Source organism: Prionailurus viverrinus, chromosome A3, assembly GCF_022837055.1.
Source record: "Prionailurus viverrinus isolate Anna chromosome A3, UM_Priviv_1.0, whole genome shotgun sequence".
In the NCBI taxonomy this organism is placed as follows: Eukaryota; Metazoa; Chordata; class Mammalia; order Carnivora; family Felidae; genus Prionailurus; species Prionailurus viverrinus.
The window spans coordinates 14,872,516-14,888,838 of record NC_062563.1 but is presented as its reverse complement, the minus strand read 5'-3'; the positions used below and the strand labels follow the sequence as shown (position 1 = coordinate 14,888,838).

The window sequence follows — 16,323 nt, the reverse complement described above, 5'->3', positions numbered from 1 at the left end:
GGGCTCACCAAGCTCCGCCACTGTGTATAAATATTTCCCCTCTGATTCTTGTCGCCTCGTGTTTGTTACGCCCGGAGCAAGTGGGGCCACTGTGACCCTGCCAGCATCCTCGGTTTCTGAGCAAGTCAAATGGATGCTTCCGCAGGGGGGCATGGGCGGGCAGACCCAGTGGCATTGCACTTGGCTGGCTGCTGGGAGGCAGGAGGGCTGGGGTGGAGCCCTGGCGCCGCACGGATTTGCTCTGTGACCATGGTGCCATCGCTGTTCCTCCCTGAGCCTTTATTTCCTCATCTGTAAAGTGGGGATAATCATTCTGCCCCTGTCTCACACCCGTGGTGAGAAGCTGGAGTGGGTGGGTTATTTGTGACACTCTCGGATGTGTGCCTGGCACCAGAGAAACGCGACTCGAGGGGCATCTAGGGGCGAGCCGGGCTTTGGGGTCAGACGGGCTGGGGCTGGGAATGTGGACGAACGACTTCACCTCCCATCCACACGTTGGGGATAAGGGCAGAGCCGACACCTCTCAGGTGGGAGCATTCAGTGAAGGCAACACTGTAAAATGCCTTGCGCCGGGTTGGTGCTTAAGTCAAGTGCACAGAGTCAGGATCAATACATATCACTAATTGAGCACTTATTAAGTACTAGGCTAAGTTCTTCCCATGCGTGATCCTACCGAATCTTCCCACCAGCTCTGTGAAGTGGGAGCCATTCATTTTCCCATTGATTAATACCTGGTGAAGGTTGGGCAGGGGTTGTCGATTGCAGCTCAGAGGGGGAGGATGTCTAGCCCAGTAATCAGTCTTCTCCCTTCCGAGCCTCATCTACCCCATGCTCAGCTGCTAGGGACGGTGGGTGCGAGAGGGGTGGGGCTGGCTGCAGAGAGTACCAGGAAAAGGGAGCCTACGTGGCAATGGCGTAGAGGGAACCAGGCAGGCTTGCTGCACCTCCTTGGGCCAGTTTCCTCTCTGGGCCTCCATCTTCCCATCGGTAAAATGGGTACTGATGGGTTACGGATGCTGATTCAATAAAAGTCCCCCCTAGAAAGCATCCAGCCCAGAACGTGTATTAGGTGAACGTTGTAAAATGTTTGTGGGAGGGTCCCCTCCACCTTCTCCTGTGCGATGGCAGCCTTACCGACTTTGTCTGCCACTCTAGCTGCTTTCTGAAAAGAGACCCACTGGCTTCACCCAAGAGTGGGGTATCAGGCAGTGTGACAGGCTAGCGGGGGACACGCGTTTGTGGGCAGGGAGAGGAGGCATCTCGGCCCAGCAGCCAGGCCAGTCCCCCCAGCTGCCCAGGGAGCAGGTTCAGGGAGGTAAGGGGGGGGAGCTCTCCTCCCCCCTAGTCCAGCCGCCACTTCCTCTCCAGCCACCTTTCTTATCTCCCTTTCATGCCGTGGAGGAGTGGATTCAAAGGCTCCGGAGCAGCAGGCACGGAGGTTTGAGCCAGCTTTGTATTTTCTTTTAAACTGCAGTTGAAAGAGACCAAGGGAACTTCAGCCGAGGGACTTCCTTGGCCCACGGGCCAGTGGGGCCCGCAAAGTGGGAGGGGGCCAGCAGGCGGAGGAGGAGGAAGGCCGGCAGGGGGGCTCACACGGGCAGGAGGGGCTTGGGGCCGAAGTGTGCAGAGGCAAGTCTGAATGTCGCCCACCCACCCACCCGAGGCTCAGAGGCTCAGAGTCTCTCTGCTGTGTCAGGGCTGCTTACAGACAGCTCTGCTGGCTCCTGTAGCCTGAGAGCTGATGGGGGGCTGGGAGGGGGGAGGCTTGGGGCTTGGGGACCAGGGCCCGGCAAGTGCACTCTCCCCTCTCCTGGGGCTCTGTCAATCCCTGTGCTCTTAGCTCCTCACTTCCATGGCCTTACTTATCTGGACCCCATGCATAGACACCCCCCCTTTTCCCTCCCAGCCCACACTCCTCCCCGGTTGCCCACGCACACACGCCCTCTTCCAGAAACCCAGGCCAAGCACCTCAGAGTAGTCCTGGACCCCTCTCCATCTCTTACCTCCACGTCGGTCATTCTGTGGTGCCATTTTCAGCCTGTCTCCCAAGGCTGATCACATCTTGCACCCTCTGTGGCTGATCACCCTGGCCCAGGCCACTGTCACATTTAACTTCCAGTTGAGCTCCTGCTTTCCCCCTCAGCCCCCAGTCTATTCTCGAGCAGCCACCAGAGGTATCCCGTCAGGCAATGACCCCTCCTTGGCTCAAATGGCGACACCATCCTGTGATTCCCACCTCATTTAGAGTCGAGTCCAAAGACCTTACAATGGCTGATCACTCTGCCCCTCACCAACCATGCTGGTTTCCTCGCTGTTCCTCCAACGTGCTGGGCAAACTACTACCTCAGGGCCTTTGCACTGGCTGTTCTCTGCCCTTAGAACACTCTTCCCTTAGACATGGGCCCGACTCCTTCACTTCAGTGAGGTCTCTGTTGAGATGTCTCCTTCTCAGAGAGGCCTTCTTCTAAGAGCAACAACACCCTCTTCTTCCCAGTCCCTTTCCCTGGCCTTCCTTCCCGGTTTCTTACTAGCCCTTCACACATCTGACAGATGTACACCCTTTCCATCAGTTTGCTGACAGTCTAGGGCACAAAGACAGGAGCTTTTCTGTCTTGTTCAGGGCTGTATCCCCAGCTTCTAAAACAGGGCTTCGTATGTAATGGGTGCTCAATAAATGCTCAAAGAAGGAAGCCGGCTTCAAGACCGGCTCTTCGCCTTTCAGCTTGGGATCCTTCCCAGGTCTTTGCTCCTGCCCATCAGCTTTTGCCTCCTGCAACTCAGCCATCAGCGCTGGGTTTCTTTCTCTTTGCCCCGCCTCAGCCCCGCCCCTCACTCTGCCCTCGTCCCTCCCCCCCCATATCCGCCCCGCCCCCCGGCTCACCAGCCTCCATGGCCAGCACCGTGATGTTGTGCCAGCCCGCGGTCTCGCGGTCCAGCCCCTTGCCCGTCACGATGGCGCCCGTGTCCGCATCGATATCAAAGATCTGATCCAAATCCGAGTCACGGTCAATGGCGTACCTGAGGGAGGCAGGGAGGGGCTGATTGGAGGTGTCCTGGCATCAGGTGGAGCCCATGCCCATGTCCCCTCCAACCCACCCTAAAAGAGGGACCACCTGCCAGGGAGACCCCGGGAGCAGAGACACTCTTTCCAACAGAGGAGGGGTGGAAAGGGATCTGGGTTTGGATCTCTGCTGCACCGGTACCTGCTGTGTGACCGCGGGCACCCTCAACCTTTCTGAGCCTCAGTTTCCGCAGCTGGGTAATGGGGCTAATAATTTGCACCCCACAGCTGTGAGGGCTGGAAGCGGGCAGAGCCCCTGGCACAGCGCTATAGCACCCACTGCACATTCTATCATCTTTCCATAAGAGGTGACCCTAGAATTGGGCTTGTCAAGGGGGCGGGGCAGGCAGTCCGGGCGGGGAGGGAACAGAGGTGCAAAGAATCCTTCCGAGAATGGCGGGCAGGGATTGTTCAGAGAATGGCAAACGGTGCCAAACGCGCAGAACGGGGAAGCAGGCAGAGCGTGGCCCCGGCGCCCCCCCCCCCCCCGCCCCGGGCGCAGAATTCAGGGCTTGGACGTGTCCCGGGGGGGAGGGGAATTCGGAGCAGGAAAGAGGGGGTCGGCGTGGAGGCCCCAGCCCCAGGGACCCGGGCTGAGCGAGTGCAGTGGCGAGGGGTCTGGGCGGCGGTGGGGGTGGGGGTGGGGGTGGGGGTGGGGGTGGGGGGGTGGCCGGCGGCCCCTCCCCGCCTGCGCAGCACGCGCGAGCTAATCTGCGGCTTTTCAGTTGCCGCGTGAAAAAGCCCTTTGTTCCGCCTTCTTCCCGGGCCTTTGTGCGGCGGCTCCAGGCCTGAAAGGCCCGTGTCCAACACATGTCTCGGGCGGCGGCCCAGAGAGGCCCCGCCAGCTTCGGCCGCCGCTTCCCGGCGCTGATAACGCGGGCGGGGGGCGCCGCTGGGCTGCGCGGCCCACAAAGGCCTCGAATGCCAAGCAAGGGCGCATTGTGCGACGAGGACAAAGAAGCGCGGCAGGGCGGGGCTCAGCCTGAGCCGCCAGGCCCCTCCCACAGGGCGGAGAGGGGCCCTTTCCCCATCTCCGAGAAGGGAAACTGAGGCCCAGGAAGGTGAGGACACGAGAAACACCCCCTGCTGGAGGCACAAAGTCCCGAGGTGGACCCTTCAGTGGGGCCTAGCTGCATTACCAAACTTTCGGGGGCCTCCGTTTCTTCATCTGTTAAATGGAAATGATGACACCCAGTGGAACTGACGGGTCTGAGACAGAGCTGGGTTTGAATCCTGGCCTACCTCCTCTACCGGTGTGACCTTGGACAAGTCACTGACCTCCTTGGCCTCTGTTTATCTGGAAAACGGGTGATTTATACTCATCTCACACGGGTGTGGGTTAGAGGAGCTAATTCATGGGACTGGGCATAGGTGACAGCCCTTATTCTTTGCATAGTTACTAGGATGGGGGCAAAGGCAGCGAAGGCAAACTGTGTGACCCACTATAAAAGGCTGTGCCTGTGGGGATAGTGGGCATTACAGCCAGGCTCCCCAGCCCCCACTAACTCTCCTTCCTGTCCCTCAGCTGCTAAACCCACCCCCTCCTTGCCCCTGACCAACCTGGGCCCTCCTGACCCGGGTGAAAGTGACCTAAGATGACACTTCCTTCCACTAGACGGCACTTAATAGTTTGTAGCCTGCTTTTCCTGCAGCCAGCTCTCTGTGCGGTCCTTTACGCCCAGACATTGAGTGCCTCCTCTGGGCTCCATCCCGGGGATAAAAGGGCAAAACGAGATAGATGAGGTGACCACCTAGCATCCTGTGATGCTGATGGGATCTCCCCCGTCTTACAGAGGAAGACACTGGGGCTCAGAGAGGAAACTTGCCAAGCTTAGGACTGCCACGTACGGTTGTGCAGGCTGTGTCCTGCACAAAGGTACCAGGCTGAAGGGTCTAACCAGTCAGTGTTCAGCTTGCCAAGCCACGTGTCCTAGCTGAGGGAGTATCTTCTCAGAGAGGGATTTTTTTCCTTATTTATGCAAAGACGCCATGTGGGCTAGTGATGACCCTGCCTAAAATTGCACAGGGACTGTCACAGAATTGGAATTTGTACCCAAACTGGGGACTCTATACCCAGAGTTCTTTTTAGCTCGTTGAACCATCCAAAACTGCAAAGCATGGCACCTCAGGTCCCCTTTGCCCCCAGCCTGGCCCTGACAGATGTTTGGGTCCAGAGGATGAAGAACCAACCTCTGAGTGTCAGCTCAGCTGGAAGGAACCTCCTCTTGGTTTTACCGGTGGGAGAACAGAGTCCAGGAGAAGGCCAAGGCCTGCACAGCCTGGGGCTCCTGATCACTGGGGGGAGCGGGGTGTGAGAGCTTGTGGAAGGATGCCTACCACCTTCTCGCTTCTCCCCTTCCTGCTCAGACCTCCCTCCTGTTCTCTCTCCTCCCGGCTTCTCTCTTTTGTTCCCTCCTGGAGGGGAAGGGGCGGCTGGAATCTAAGTGGAGGCAGCTGTTCCCAAGGCCGTGGGGCGGGCCGTAGGGACCTGCCATTAACCAGCAAAAGACTTGGGGCTGCAGGTCAGCGTGGCTGGCTGAGCCCAGGTGGTTTTGTTCCAGCTCAAGAAGCCAGCCAGTGAGCGGGAGGGAGGGGTGGAGGGGCGCGGCAGGAGGCAGGGAGCATGACCTGGCAAACATGGGGGGGGCGGCGGGAGGTGGGAGGCTTGTGGACCTCACGTGTAGGTGCATGAGTTGTGCGGCTGGTCTGTGTTGTGGGTGGAAACCGTGTGTGTGTGTGTGTGTGTGTGAGAAAGAGAGAGAGAGAGAGAGAGAGAGAGAGAAAGAGAGAGATACTGCTGTGCTGTGGGAAAAGCAAACACTCGAGAGAGGCAGCCGCTTAGCCCTGGGTGTGGGTCCAAGTCTACGATGCCCCTGACAAGTCACTTCCATCTTTGAACCTTAATTTTGAGCAAAATGGAAATGATAATCCTACCTTGCGAGTTGCTGGGAGGATTAAATGCCTAGCTGGGGGATAAGATGCCTAGCTGAGCTCTAGGAAAATTACTCCGTGAGAGGGAACTATTGTTATTCTAATTATTATTCAGAACCGTCTGGTAAGGGGTACGCAGGAGCCCCTCCCACCCAGAATGTGGTCTCTGGGTTGGGGGGGGAGGGGTTGTGGGAGGCACCCTGTATGGACGGCCCAGAGTATTGCCAGCGGGCTGAGAAGGGCAGGAGGCAGCTGTGAGTCTGGAAGGTCCTGCTCCTGGTTCAGTCCGCCGGGGCCTGGAGGGCAGGAAGGGGAAGCAGCACAGGTGTGGGTGGAGAAGCGCATCGAGAGAGTGTGGGTAGGTGTCAGCTAGTGTGTGTGCGCGCGTGCGTGTGCACGCTTGTGCACGCGTGCAGGGGAGGCCCCGGGATGGAGGTCTGCAGTGCCGATCTGGTGCTCAGCGGCGTACGTTTGAAATCTAGCTGTGTGGCCTTGGGTAAATCACTTAATCTCTCTGTTCTTCAGTTTCCTCCTCTTAAGAATGGAGATACTATCAATACCTGCCTTACTGCTGACCCCGCGGCGGCGAGGATTAGACAAGCGACCAGCAGCACAACACTCGCGAGAGCACTGGGCACCTGCCGCGTGCCCGGTGAGTCAGCTCTGATGCTTTTTGCCAGGCCTGAGGGCGGGCTTTACACGCGTGAGCTCCTCAGATCTTCCCGGGTACTCTTATCACCCCCATGTCGCAGATGAGGAAACTGGGCTCTCAGAAGCCGGATGCCTTGCCCTGGGTTGAAAGGGCTGCGTAGTGGCAGAGCCAGGTTCCCAGCCCACACGGGTCCAGGGCCTCAGGTCTTAAGAACACGCCGCTCAGGGCCGGCCGGGTACGCCTGCGGGCACTCCCACACACTCTAACAGCCCCAACTGCCGCCGTCGTCAAGGTTAAGGGTGGGAGGAGTGGGGAGGGTACTGCTTCCTGGCCCCGGGTGTGCATGTGGTTTTTCTCCACGTAACTATCTGCATAGACAGCGCACACAGGCACGATAAACACGAAAGGCTGAGGCTCCCGCGTGTATGGGCTGCCCAGCGCTCCCCTGTGGGCTCGGTAGGAGGCTGAATGACGTAGGAGGCTGAATGACGGAGCTACTGGAGGAAGAATCTCTTCAGATGCAAAAGGGGCTCCCCCACCCGCCAGCAGGGAGTCCCCTCTGCCCCCTCCACCCTGTCTGTGACTCTCTCCTACCCGCCCCCCCCCCAGCCCCGGCTTAAGACACCCACTTAAAGCCCACACATGATGCCTGGGAATTCGTATGTGGTTAGTACTGGCTGCGGAATGAAGGGTAGAAACGGGTGGCCAGGCCACGAAGAAAAATAGTAATGTCCATTTCCTGAGGACCTACTATGTGCCAAACAAGCCTCCCTCCAACCCTGGGAGCGCCAAGCACAGAACCTAGTAGGGCACAGGAGACATTTAATACCTATTTTTTTTTTTTTTTGAGTGAAAGAATGAGGCAGGTACTATCGTGATGCCCATTTTAGAGATGGGAAAACTGGGGCTCGCTGTGGGTCCAGTGATTTTCCCACGGTTCTATAACTGAGCTGGGATTCCGAGCCAGGCCCTCTTTGATTCCAGAGCCTATGTACTTTCTGCCGCACCCCACTGTGGAGAGCCGGGAGGAAATGAGATATTTGCTCCCTCTGGTCCGGTGTGGGCTTGGCTGTTTTCAGTGTTCAAGGGAGACCCGCCGGGCTGTAGGGCTATGCTGGGCTGATCAAGGGCCTCTCTGCCCCTCAGAGATGAGCCCATCCGAGCGCCGTCCTTCCTCCCTCCAAAGCTTCCAAGGCTTCCCATCGCCTAAGCACAGAGTCCCACTGCTTCGCCTGACGTTCAGGGTCCTTCCCAGCCTGTCCCAAGTGCCCCTCTGTCCTCATCGCCGCACACCCTGACACGAGCTGGTCCAGCTAATCATCCTGCGGCTGGACTTAACCTCCTGGCTCCATGGCTCTGTTCCTATCGCCCGGCGCTCCCCGTCACCCCAACCTGGAGCGCCCTCTCCCTGGTCCAACCTCGCCTCTTCAGCCTTGCTCTGGGGCCTTCTGGGGAAGCCTGGGCTCACTCCCCTCCGTGGCGCGCACCGATTACTTGCCCTTCCGTGGAGTTCTGTACTCCCCCAGCCCCTGCCTCAGGCCAAGACCACTGGGACTTAGATCTGTCACTAGATGCCTTCACGTGGGGGCCTAGCCCTCCTGTCGGCCCGCGTCTGATTCGCCTCTGTGCCTTCCGCACAAGGGAGGACACCTAACCACACAGAGAGTAAGAAGCAGGGGTAGACACGAACCGGAGGCTGGACTCAAGAAGCTGACAATAATGGGTGAAACCATTCCTTCCCCTTTCAAGCGGCATGACACTGGGAGGGTCACTTCTCCTCTCTGTGCTCCAGCTCCCTCTGCAAAACGAGTATGATTCCTCCTGAGGGGGAAATGCCACAATGCGAGGCACTGTCCGCTCTCGCCAGTGCAGAACTCAGAAGGACATCACTCTGTGTATCTGCACCTCTGCATTCCCCGCGTGCCTAATGTGGCAGGCAAAATCTCCCAGGACACCACTTAATGTCTTCACCTCCAGGAACATACCAAGCCGCCCCTGCCTCGGGACCTTTGCACTCGCTGTTCCCTCCACCTGAACCTGACTGCTCTTCCTCACAGCTTCACAGGTCGGCCTTTCTCTGTATCTGATCTCAGCTCATCTGTCAACTCCTCAACTTCTCATTCCATAGAAGCCCCTGCTGCCACAACCCTCCTTATCCCATTACCCTGTTTACTCCCTTCATAGCTCTTCTCAGCAATTATTTCAAGACTGTGCCAACGAATGCTTCACTACTTGTTGACTGTGTCCCCGCCCAGGGAGAAGGCAGACTCTATGCGTCTGGGGAAGAGGCTTTTTTACCTTTGTTTCCCCTTGACTCAACGTGTAGGTGGTGACTCGAGTCGCTGACCCTTAGAGATCAGGAGCTGGGATACAAGCTGGGCTCTGGGCAGTACATGGGTCCCAGGAGGAGCCCTTCGGTCTCTCAGTGGCACCTCACCGGCCTCTTGTTTCCATGTCTGTCCTCTGTAGGCGGGGGTGCTCCTCCCCAGCTCTGCCCTTGGCTGAGTCAGCTTCCCCGGGCCTGGCTCAGGGCCGGGCGGGCATGAGAAGGAGCTGGGTAAATGTTTGTGGTGTTAAATTGGACCTGTCTCGAGCTCCTCCTCGCTGAGGAGCCCCAGGGAAGGGGCCAGCAAAGAGAGATGAAAGAAGGTGAGAAGCTGGTTTCAAAGTTGGCCCTTTCCGAGCAGATAAAAGCCGGAGGAAAGGGAAGCCAAGGGAGGGAGGAGGGGGGAGACTGAGAGGGGGTGTGAGAGCCACACTGCAGGGGAGGGGAGCAGGCAGACAGGAGCACTAACCTGGGAGGCAAGGACTCAGCTCCTACTCCTGACTGTCAACTCCCTGGGAAGGTTCCGGGGGCACCTCCTCCCCGGCCTGGCCCTCAGTTTCCTCCCGAACGTGGGTGACCATTCCCTCCTGGGAGAGGTCTGCGGTCCAGCCAGAGGCTAGGGAGATGCCGCCAGATGCCTGGGCGGAGGGCAACGGAGGAGCTCAGAGGCGGCAGGACGGCTCTGGCAGTGAGGAGGGCAGGGGCGGCCCAGGCCCTCTGGACAGAGGCCCTCGAGGCCTGTCAGACTTGGCTTTTGCTGCCTCGTCTCCCTCAGTCCACTGTAGCCATCACAGCTGCTCTTCTCCAGGCACATCTACCACTCCTCTGCCTCCATCTGTCTGCACATGCTGTTCCTCTGCCTGGAATGCCCTTCACCTCGTATTTACACCTGACCATACACAGGGACCAGCTCGGTTAGTTTCCTGCCTCCTCCAAGGAGGTCTTTTAAGACCCCTGAGGGCATTTCCCAGTCTGGGAGCCCACAGACAGTGGCAGGATGGCCTCTCTGCGTCCTCACCTGGGGCCGCCATGTAAGATTGCACAGGCTGTGCACTGTACAACTCAGAGAACCATTCCCATGGATGGTGATGGGAATGTTACCCATCCGGAATTGTGTAATGCAGAGATCCTCAAACTAACCTCCTTTCTCCCTCTCTTCACTGCTCAGCCACATAGTTGGTTCAGGGACAACTTACTTATTATGTACAGGGGTTTCGGGGAGGAAGCAGGGAGCTCAGGAATCTCCTTCCTGTCTGTCCAACAATGGCCATTGCCCCTACCCCCTGACGTCCTCTGGATCAGTTTCAGCTGCAGCCTTTCTTCCCTTCTCTTCTGTCCGACCTTCTTCCAGCTTGGGTCACAGTCAGGGACACCGACAGAGCTGCAGCGTCCCCTCCCCTCGACCCTCCTGCCTCCCTCCCTGCTCGCCCCTCTCTCTCCCTGTGTCTGTTTCTCTTTCTTCCCCTTTCTGGCTTTCTCAGCAAATCTCCGCTGTCTCTACATTGTCAGGTAGGCCCTCTGCCTCTTTTAGGTACTCCCCCTCTTTCCACTGGCTCCCCCCTCTCTCTGGCCTCCTCCTCCCATTGGGGGTCTCTCCCCATCCCCTCGAGTCTCTCTCTGTCTCTTTTCTATCTTTCTCTGCTTTTCTATTCCAGTCACTCACCATGCAGGCAGTGAGTGTCCACTGAGTGCTGGGTGTCAGGCTAGGCCCTGAGGGTAAACAGAATCCCCTACCCTCACGGAGCTTATCTTATAGTGGAACGGAGACACACAAAGTAGTCAGAAAATTAGGTCGTATGTTAGATCGTGATGCGGTGGGGCTGGGGGTTGGGGGGGGTGCCGAGCAAAGACCGGGGCGGGGGGAAGTAAGACGACAGATTGCGGGGCTACTAAGGAGGGGAACATTCTAGGCAGAGGAATGAACAGTCACAAAGGGCCCGGAGGCCGAGAGTGAGCTTGGTACATCTGTGGGGCTGTGAGGGGGCCAGTGTGGCTGAGCAGAGAACTAGGAAGCAGGGCCATGGGAGCAAGGGTCAGAGAGGGTACAGAGCTCATGGCTCTGGGGGTCATTGTGAGAGCTTGGTCTTTTATTCTGAGCCAGATGGGCACCTCTGGGTGGTGGGGGGGGGGTGGGGAGGCTCTGAGCAGAGGGGGGCGGTGCTCTGATTTCTGTTTGGGCAGCATCGAGAGCCTCCCGGGCCAGTTCCGGATTAAAGAGGGGGCGGGGCAGGAGCAGGGAGACCAGAGCGGGGTAGGGGGAAGTGCAGGAATGGGGGTAGCAGCAGACGTGGAGAGAGGCGGTCGGATTCCGGATAGCCTGCTAAAGCGGGGATGGCGGGGACGTGCCGGTGGTTCGGAGGGAGGTGTGAGAGAGAGGCGGGAGTCAGGGGGTCTCCAACATTTTTGATCTGAACAACCGTTAGGGTGTTTATGTTTTTGTTTTCTTTGGGTGGAGAGACCTGGAGCTGAACATGGTGAAGTCTGGGGTGCCTAGGGGAGCCAGATGGCCAGGTGAGCAAGAGTGTGGAATCGGGGGTCATAGGCATGTAGATGGATAGGCTGAGGGCACCGAGGGAGCCAGTATAGACAGAGGAGAGGGGCTGAGCCCGGTTCACTCTGCGGCGTCTGTCGCTCCTGGGTCTCCCTCCTTGTCCTGAGTCCCTTGCCTCTCGGTGACCGTTCTCACACCTGTTTCCTTGGTCTCTGTGTCCACCCTCCTTCTCTCCCCCCCCCCCCCGCCCCTCCCCCTGTGCCCGCAGTCCGTCCGCGGGGCGGTGGCGGGATAGCAGGCAGCAGGCGTGGCCCCGGGCGGGGGTCTCACCGGACGGGCCGGTTGGCGGCGTCGGGGTCCCGCGCCGTCACCACGCCGACCAGGGAGCCCACCTGCGCGTCCTCCTGCACCTCCAGGAGGCCGGAGGGCGGCCGGAACTCGGGGGGCTCGTCCACGTCGGTCACGGCCACGCGCACGATCGCCTGGTCGCGGAACGTGCCCAAGTCAGCGAAGCGGGGATCCACGAACTTGTTGAGGGCCTCCAGGACCACGGTGTGCACGGGCTGGGACTCGAAGTCCAGGCGCTGCGGGGAGGGAGCAGAGGGCGGGTGAGGGGGCCGGGTGGGGTCCGCGTGGGGAGAGGAGGTGAGGGGGGCGGGCCCAGAGGGGGCGGGGCTGGCCCAAGGTCACGTCGACCCTGCCGGGGAGCCCGAGTAATGGACTGCACCAAGGAACCGGTGGTTGGAGACCCAGACCAACCTTCGGGGACAGTCTTGCCTAGGGACACACAGCCCATCAGGGCTAAAGGCCACTGCCCGCCACCCCCCCCCAACTTCCCGCCTCCCAGCACAGAATGTTGGGGCATTTGATTCATGTATTAATTCCCGAAGCACTTACTAGGCACCAGTGTTTTAAATACATTAACGCATCTAATTTTACAACATCCCTAAGAGGCTTGGGTTGTGATTCTCTCATCTTACACAGGAGCACGTGGAGGCCCGGAAGGCTCTGTAACTTCGCCCAAGGTCACTTAGTCACCAGCAGAGGCAGGATTCAAACCTGGGCCAGCGCAGCTCTCCAGTCCTGGCCCCTCCTCACGGGAGAGGACAGCGCACTGGTTCTGCGGCTGACTAGCTGTGTGTCTGTGGGCCGTCTACTTAGCCTCTCTGGGCCTCAGTTGTGAGGGTTAAAGAGACATTCCCCCGGTGTGCTGTGTAGGCAGCAGCAACTAATGTGAGTTGAGCCTGATAAGCCAGGCTGCCTTAGAGCTTTCCTTGGAAATCTGGCTAAACCCATGCTGAGCCTTGCTTCTCATCAGGGAGTACTAATGGGTGACCTTCTGATGAATGAGCTCCAGGGCTGTGTGTCCGCTCCGGCCTTCTAAAGACAACGCCTTACAGCAAAGAGAAATCACAGCGGTGGAGCTCAGCCACCTCAGTAGTGTGGGGGGAGCTATCTGAGTGGCAAGGGTAACCTTCCTGGGGACCTGCCCCGTGCATAGCGACCCTCCGTTTCTCTCAGAACATCCCCCCCCCCCCGCACCTTCTCCACCAGCAAAAAGACCACCTCCGTCCTCTGTCCTGTTGCCTGGGAAATCAGGACGCAGGGAGGCTGGCGGTAGCCGAGCCTGTGAGTGAGCGATGGGCTTTGGAGCCAGGCCATCAATCAGGCACGGGCTCCGCTCCCCCCCCCCCCCCCCCCCCCCCCCCCCCCCCCCCCCGAGCCAGCGTGACTCCACAGAGACGCCTCAGGCGCCAGGGCTGGAGCAGGTGGGAGGGGCCCGGGATGGGGGGAGGGGATTAGGAGCAGCCTGGGGAAGAGAGCAAGTGCAGAGGCCGGGACTTGGGACCTGACTCTGCTGCTCTATGATGCTGGTCCCCGTCTGTGAAATGGGCTCATCTTCCAGTGAGGACAAATGGAGCTCAGAAGACTGAAAGCCATGTAAGCTTAAAAGGGTAGATTCTGGGGGCGCCTGGAAGCATCCCACTCCTGATTGTGGCTCAGGCCTTGATATTGAGCCCCACATCGGGCTCTGTGCTGGCAGCACAGAGCCTACTTGGGTTCTCTCTCTCCCCTCCCCTCTCTCTCTGCACCTGCCCCCCAAATACATAAATAAACATTTAAAAAAAGTGTGGGGTGCCTGGATGGCTCAGTCATGATCTTATGGCTTGTGGACTCCAGCCCCATGTCGGACTTCACGCTGACAGCGTGGGTCCTATTTTGGATTCTCTGTCTCCCTCTGTCTCTGTCCCTCCCCCCGCCCCAAATAAATAAAAACATCTTTAAAAATTATTTAAAAAAAAAAAAAAGGGTGGATTCTGGAGCCAGACTGCCTGGGCTCATAGCCCTACTCTGCTCTGCAAGGTACGTGACCTTGGATGCAGATTATTGAATTTTCATGGCCTCAGTTTCTCATCTATAAAACGGGCAATAATAGTACCCTAGGGATCGAATAAGTTAATACATGAAAAGCAGTTGAAGAGTGCCTAGCACACAGTCTACACTTTATTATTAGTAGTAATAGCTATTATATTTTAATCTTATGGGAAGTAGCTGGAGAAACTGGGGGTCTTCTCTTTTCACACCCTGGAGGCCAGGTAGGGAGCAGGTGGTTAGATGCTCATTGAGTGAAAGAAGGGCCCTCGGGGCAGGTGTTGCTGTGGGTCCCAGAAGGCAGGACCCAGGCTGACAGCAGCAGATTTAGGGCGACACAATCTGGCTGAGTGGGGGGGGGGGGCGAGAGCTAGCTTCTGGACAAGGGCAGGGAGCGAGCATCCCATCCTGGAGTGACCAGCCCAACTGGGGTTCAAATCCGGACTCTGCCCCCTCCTGGTGTGACCCTGGGCCAGCCCTTTTACCCCTCTGAGCCTCTGTTTTCTCACTGGCAAAAATGGGCCGAAGGACTGAAGTCTCTTCAGAGGGAAACACGAGAATTAAAGGAAATGATGAGAGTCAAGGGTGTGGACTCGAAGGAGCCCGTGGCAGTGATTACACGAGCACAGAGCCAAATCTGGTTTGAATCCTGGCTCGCGTAACTAGCTGTGCAACCTGCACAGGCCGCGTATCGTCTCTGGGCCTCATTTTCTCATTTGCAAAACGGGACCGGTACCATCACTGTTTCCCCAGGCTGGTCCTGGGTCTGTGGAGCGACCTCATCTCTGGAGCCGAGTGGGGTGGGGCTGTCTGGCTGCTCTGAGGCCTCCCAGACCTGGCCACCCTGGGTCTGCCTCCCCTGTCCCTCGAGGCAGCGGGGGCGGGGGGGGGGGGGGCACACCTTCTGCACTACAATGATGGCCTCCTGAGTGTCGCTGTCCGTGGTGACCTTGAACACATGGCCGCCGCTGCCGCTCTCCTCCTTGAGGTGGTAAGTCATGTCTGTGTTCTCGCCCACGTCTGAGTCCTCGGCCTTCACTCGTCCCACAGCCGTGCCGATGGGGGCCGACTCCTGAATGCTGAACTGGTACATCTCTGTAGGGGACACAGCTGTGAACAGGGATGGGGAGCAGCCCCTACCCTGACTTCCACCAGCTTTAGGGGACAGGAGAGGGGGGGTCCAGATGGGCTCCGGGGAGGACAGTGTCTGCAAGGGGCTCCCAAGCGGGCAATGCAAAGAGGAGGGTCCTCATTCTGACCCTGGGTTTCTTTGCTGATTGGTTAGGGAAAGTGCCTGCAGATTGGAGGGCTTCGGTTTCCCCATCTGCCCACGAGGGGCACAGAGGAGCACAGCGGTCAAGGCCCAGGCTCTGGAGTCAGCCCTGGCTGTGTAATCCTCAGCCTTGGTGTCCTCATCTGTAGAATGGAGATAATAATAGTGTCTTCCTAACAGCCCTGCCATTATCCCGATTAACTGAGGTGATGGGGCATGAAAAGTGTTTAGTACAGAGCCTGGCCCATGGTGGCTACTCGATAACGGGAACAAACTATATTACGGTAGTGGGGCTTCATGCTGATTTTTCTGTTGCCGTTGGTGTTCATGACATTGATTCCTTCATTTCCACAGATTTGTTAAGCACCTGCGACATCTCAGATGCAGTTCTAGGCACCGGGCTTATGGCAACAAGCAAAACAGACCCAAATCCCAGCTCTCAGTGCCTTCCTCTTAAGCAGGAAGAGAAAGACACAAACAATCACATCAGTAAAACAGGCAGTATATCAAATGGTGATAGGTGCTTTGGAGAAAAATAAAGCAGGGGAAGGGGAACGGAGAATACCGATGAGGGTGTGTGTGGAGTTTTAAATAGGGGAATCAAGAAAGGCTCCCGGGGAAGATGACATTTTTGCAAAAGTCTGAGGGAGGTGAGGGAGTAGGCCAAGCAGATATTTGGGAAAGAGCATTCCAGACAGAGGGAATGGCAGGTGCAAAGGCCCTGAGGTGGGTGTAAATGCCTGGCGTGTTTGAAGAATGGCAAGATGGCCGTTGTGGCTGGAGGGGAGAAGCAGAGCAGAAACAAGAAGAAACGAGGTCAGATGGGACACAAGCAGTACCCTGCTCTCGTCCCAGAGTTGAGGCCGAGATGAGGGTCATTTGCGAAATGATGGGCCAGTGCAGGTGACGCAGGGGCCGTGGAGCTGGGGATGTGCCTCTTGGAGTCCCCAAGCCTGGATGACTTGTGTGAAACGGCGGCCTCTGATTCATTCTCACACAACAGCCGGCGCGGGGCTCTTTCTAAAACAGGCTGATGGTGCCACTCCCCTGCTTGAATCCCTTCCATAGCTCCCGCTGCCCTGAGGTGAGGCTGTCCGAGACCTTCAGCCTGCCCCACAGGACGCTTGCTGCCTGGCCCCTGCCCAAGTCTGCAGCCTCAGCCTCCCTCTCCCCGAGCCCAGACCTGCCCGAGGTACTTGTAATGCCTTATCGCCCT

The 16,323-nt window shown here is 58.1% G+C and overlaps 1 protein-coding gene and 1 long non-coding RNA gene across 3 annotated transcripts in view; one reads left to right on the top strand and one right to left on the bottom strand.

The window, feature by feature from the left end:
- The window catches only part of CDH22 (cadherin 22), a 65,784-nt gene that overhangs the window by 17,781 nt on the left and 31,680 nt on the right, over positions 1-16,323 (bottom strand). Inside the window, exons 5-7 of the mRNA XM_047851165.1 lie at positions 14,736-14,929; positions 11,792-12,045; positions 2,882-3,018 (exon numbers count right to left, since the gene is read on the bottom strand). Coding sequence (XP_047707121.1) covers positions 2,882-3,018; positions 11,792-12,045; positions 14,736-14,929 — 585 coding nt within the window. The remainder of the gene's footprint in view (positions 1-2,881; positions 3,019-11,791; positions 12,046-14,735; positions 14,930-16,323) is intronic.
- On the top strand, positions 3,808-15,658 carry LOC125161514 (uncharacterized). 2 transcript variants are annotated; one of them, XR_007150651.1, is made up of 3 exons: positions 3,808-4,122; positions 6,518-6,644; positions 15,462-15,658. It is a non-coding gene; the product is annotated as an uncharacterized LOC125161514 (long non-coding RNA). The 2 variants fall into 2 exon arrangements; XR_007150652.1 differs by lacking the exon at positions 15,462-15,658 and adding an exon at positions 7,021-7,115.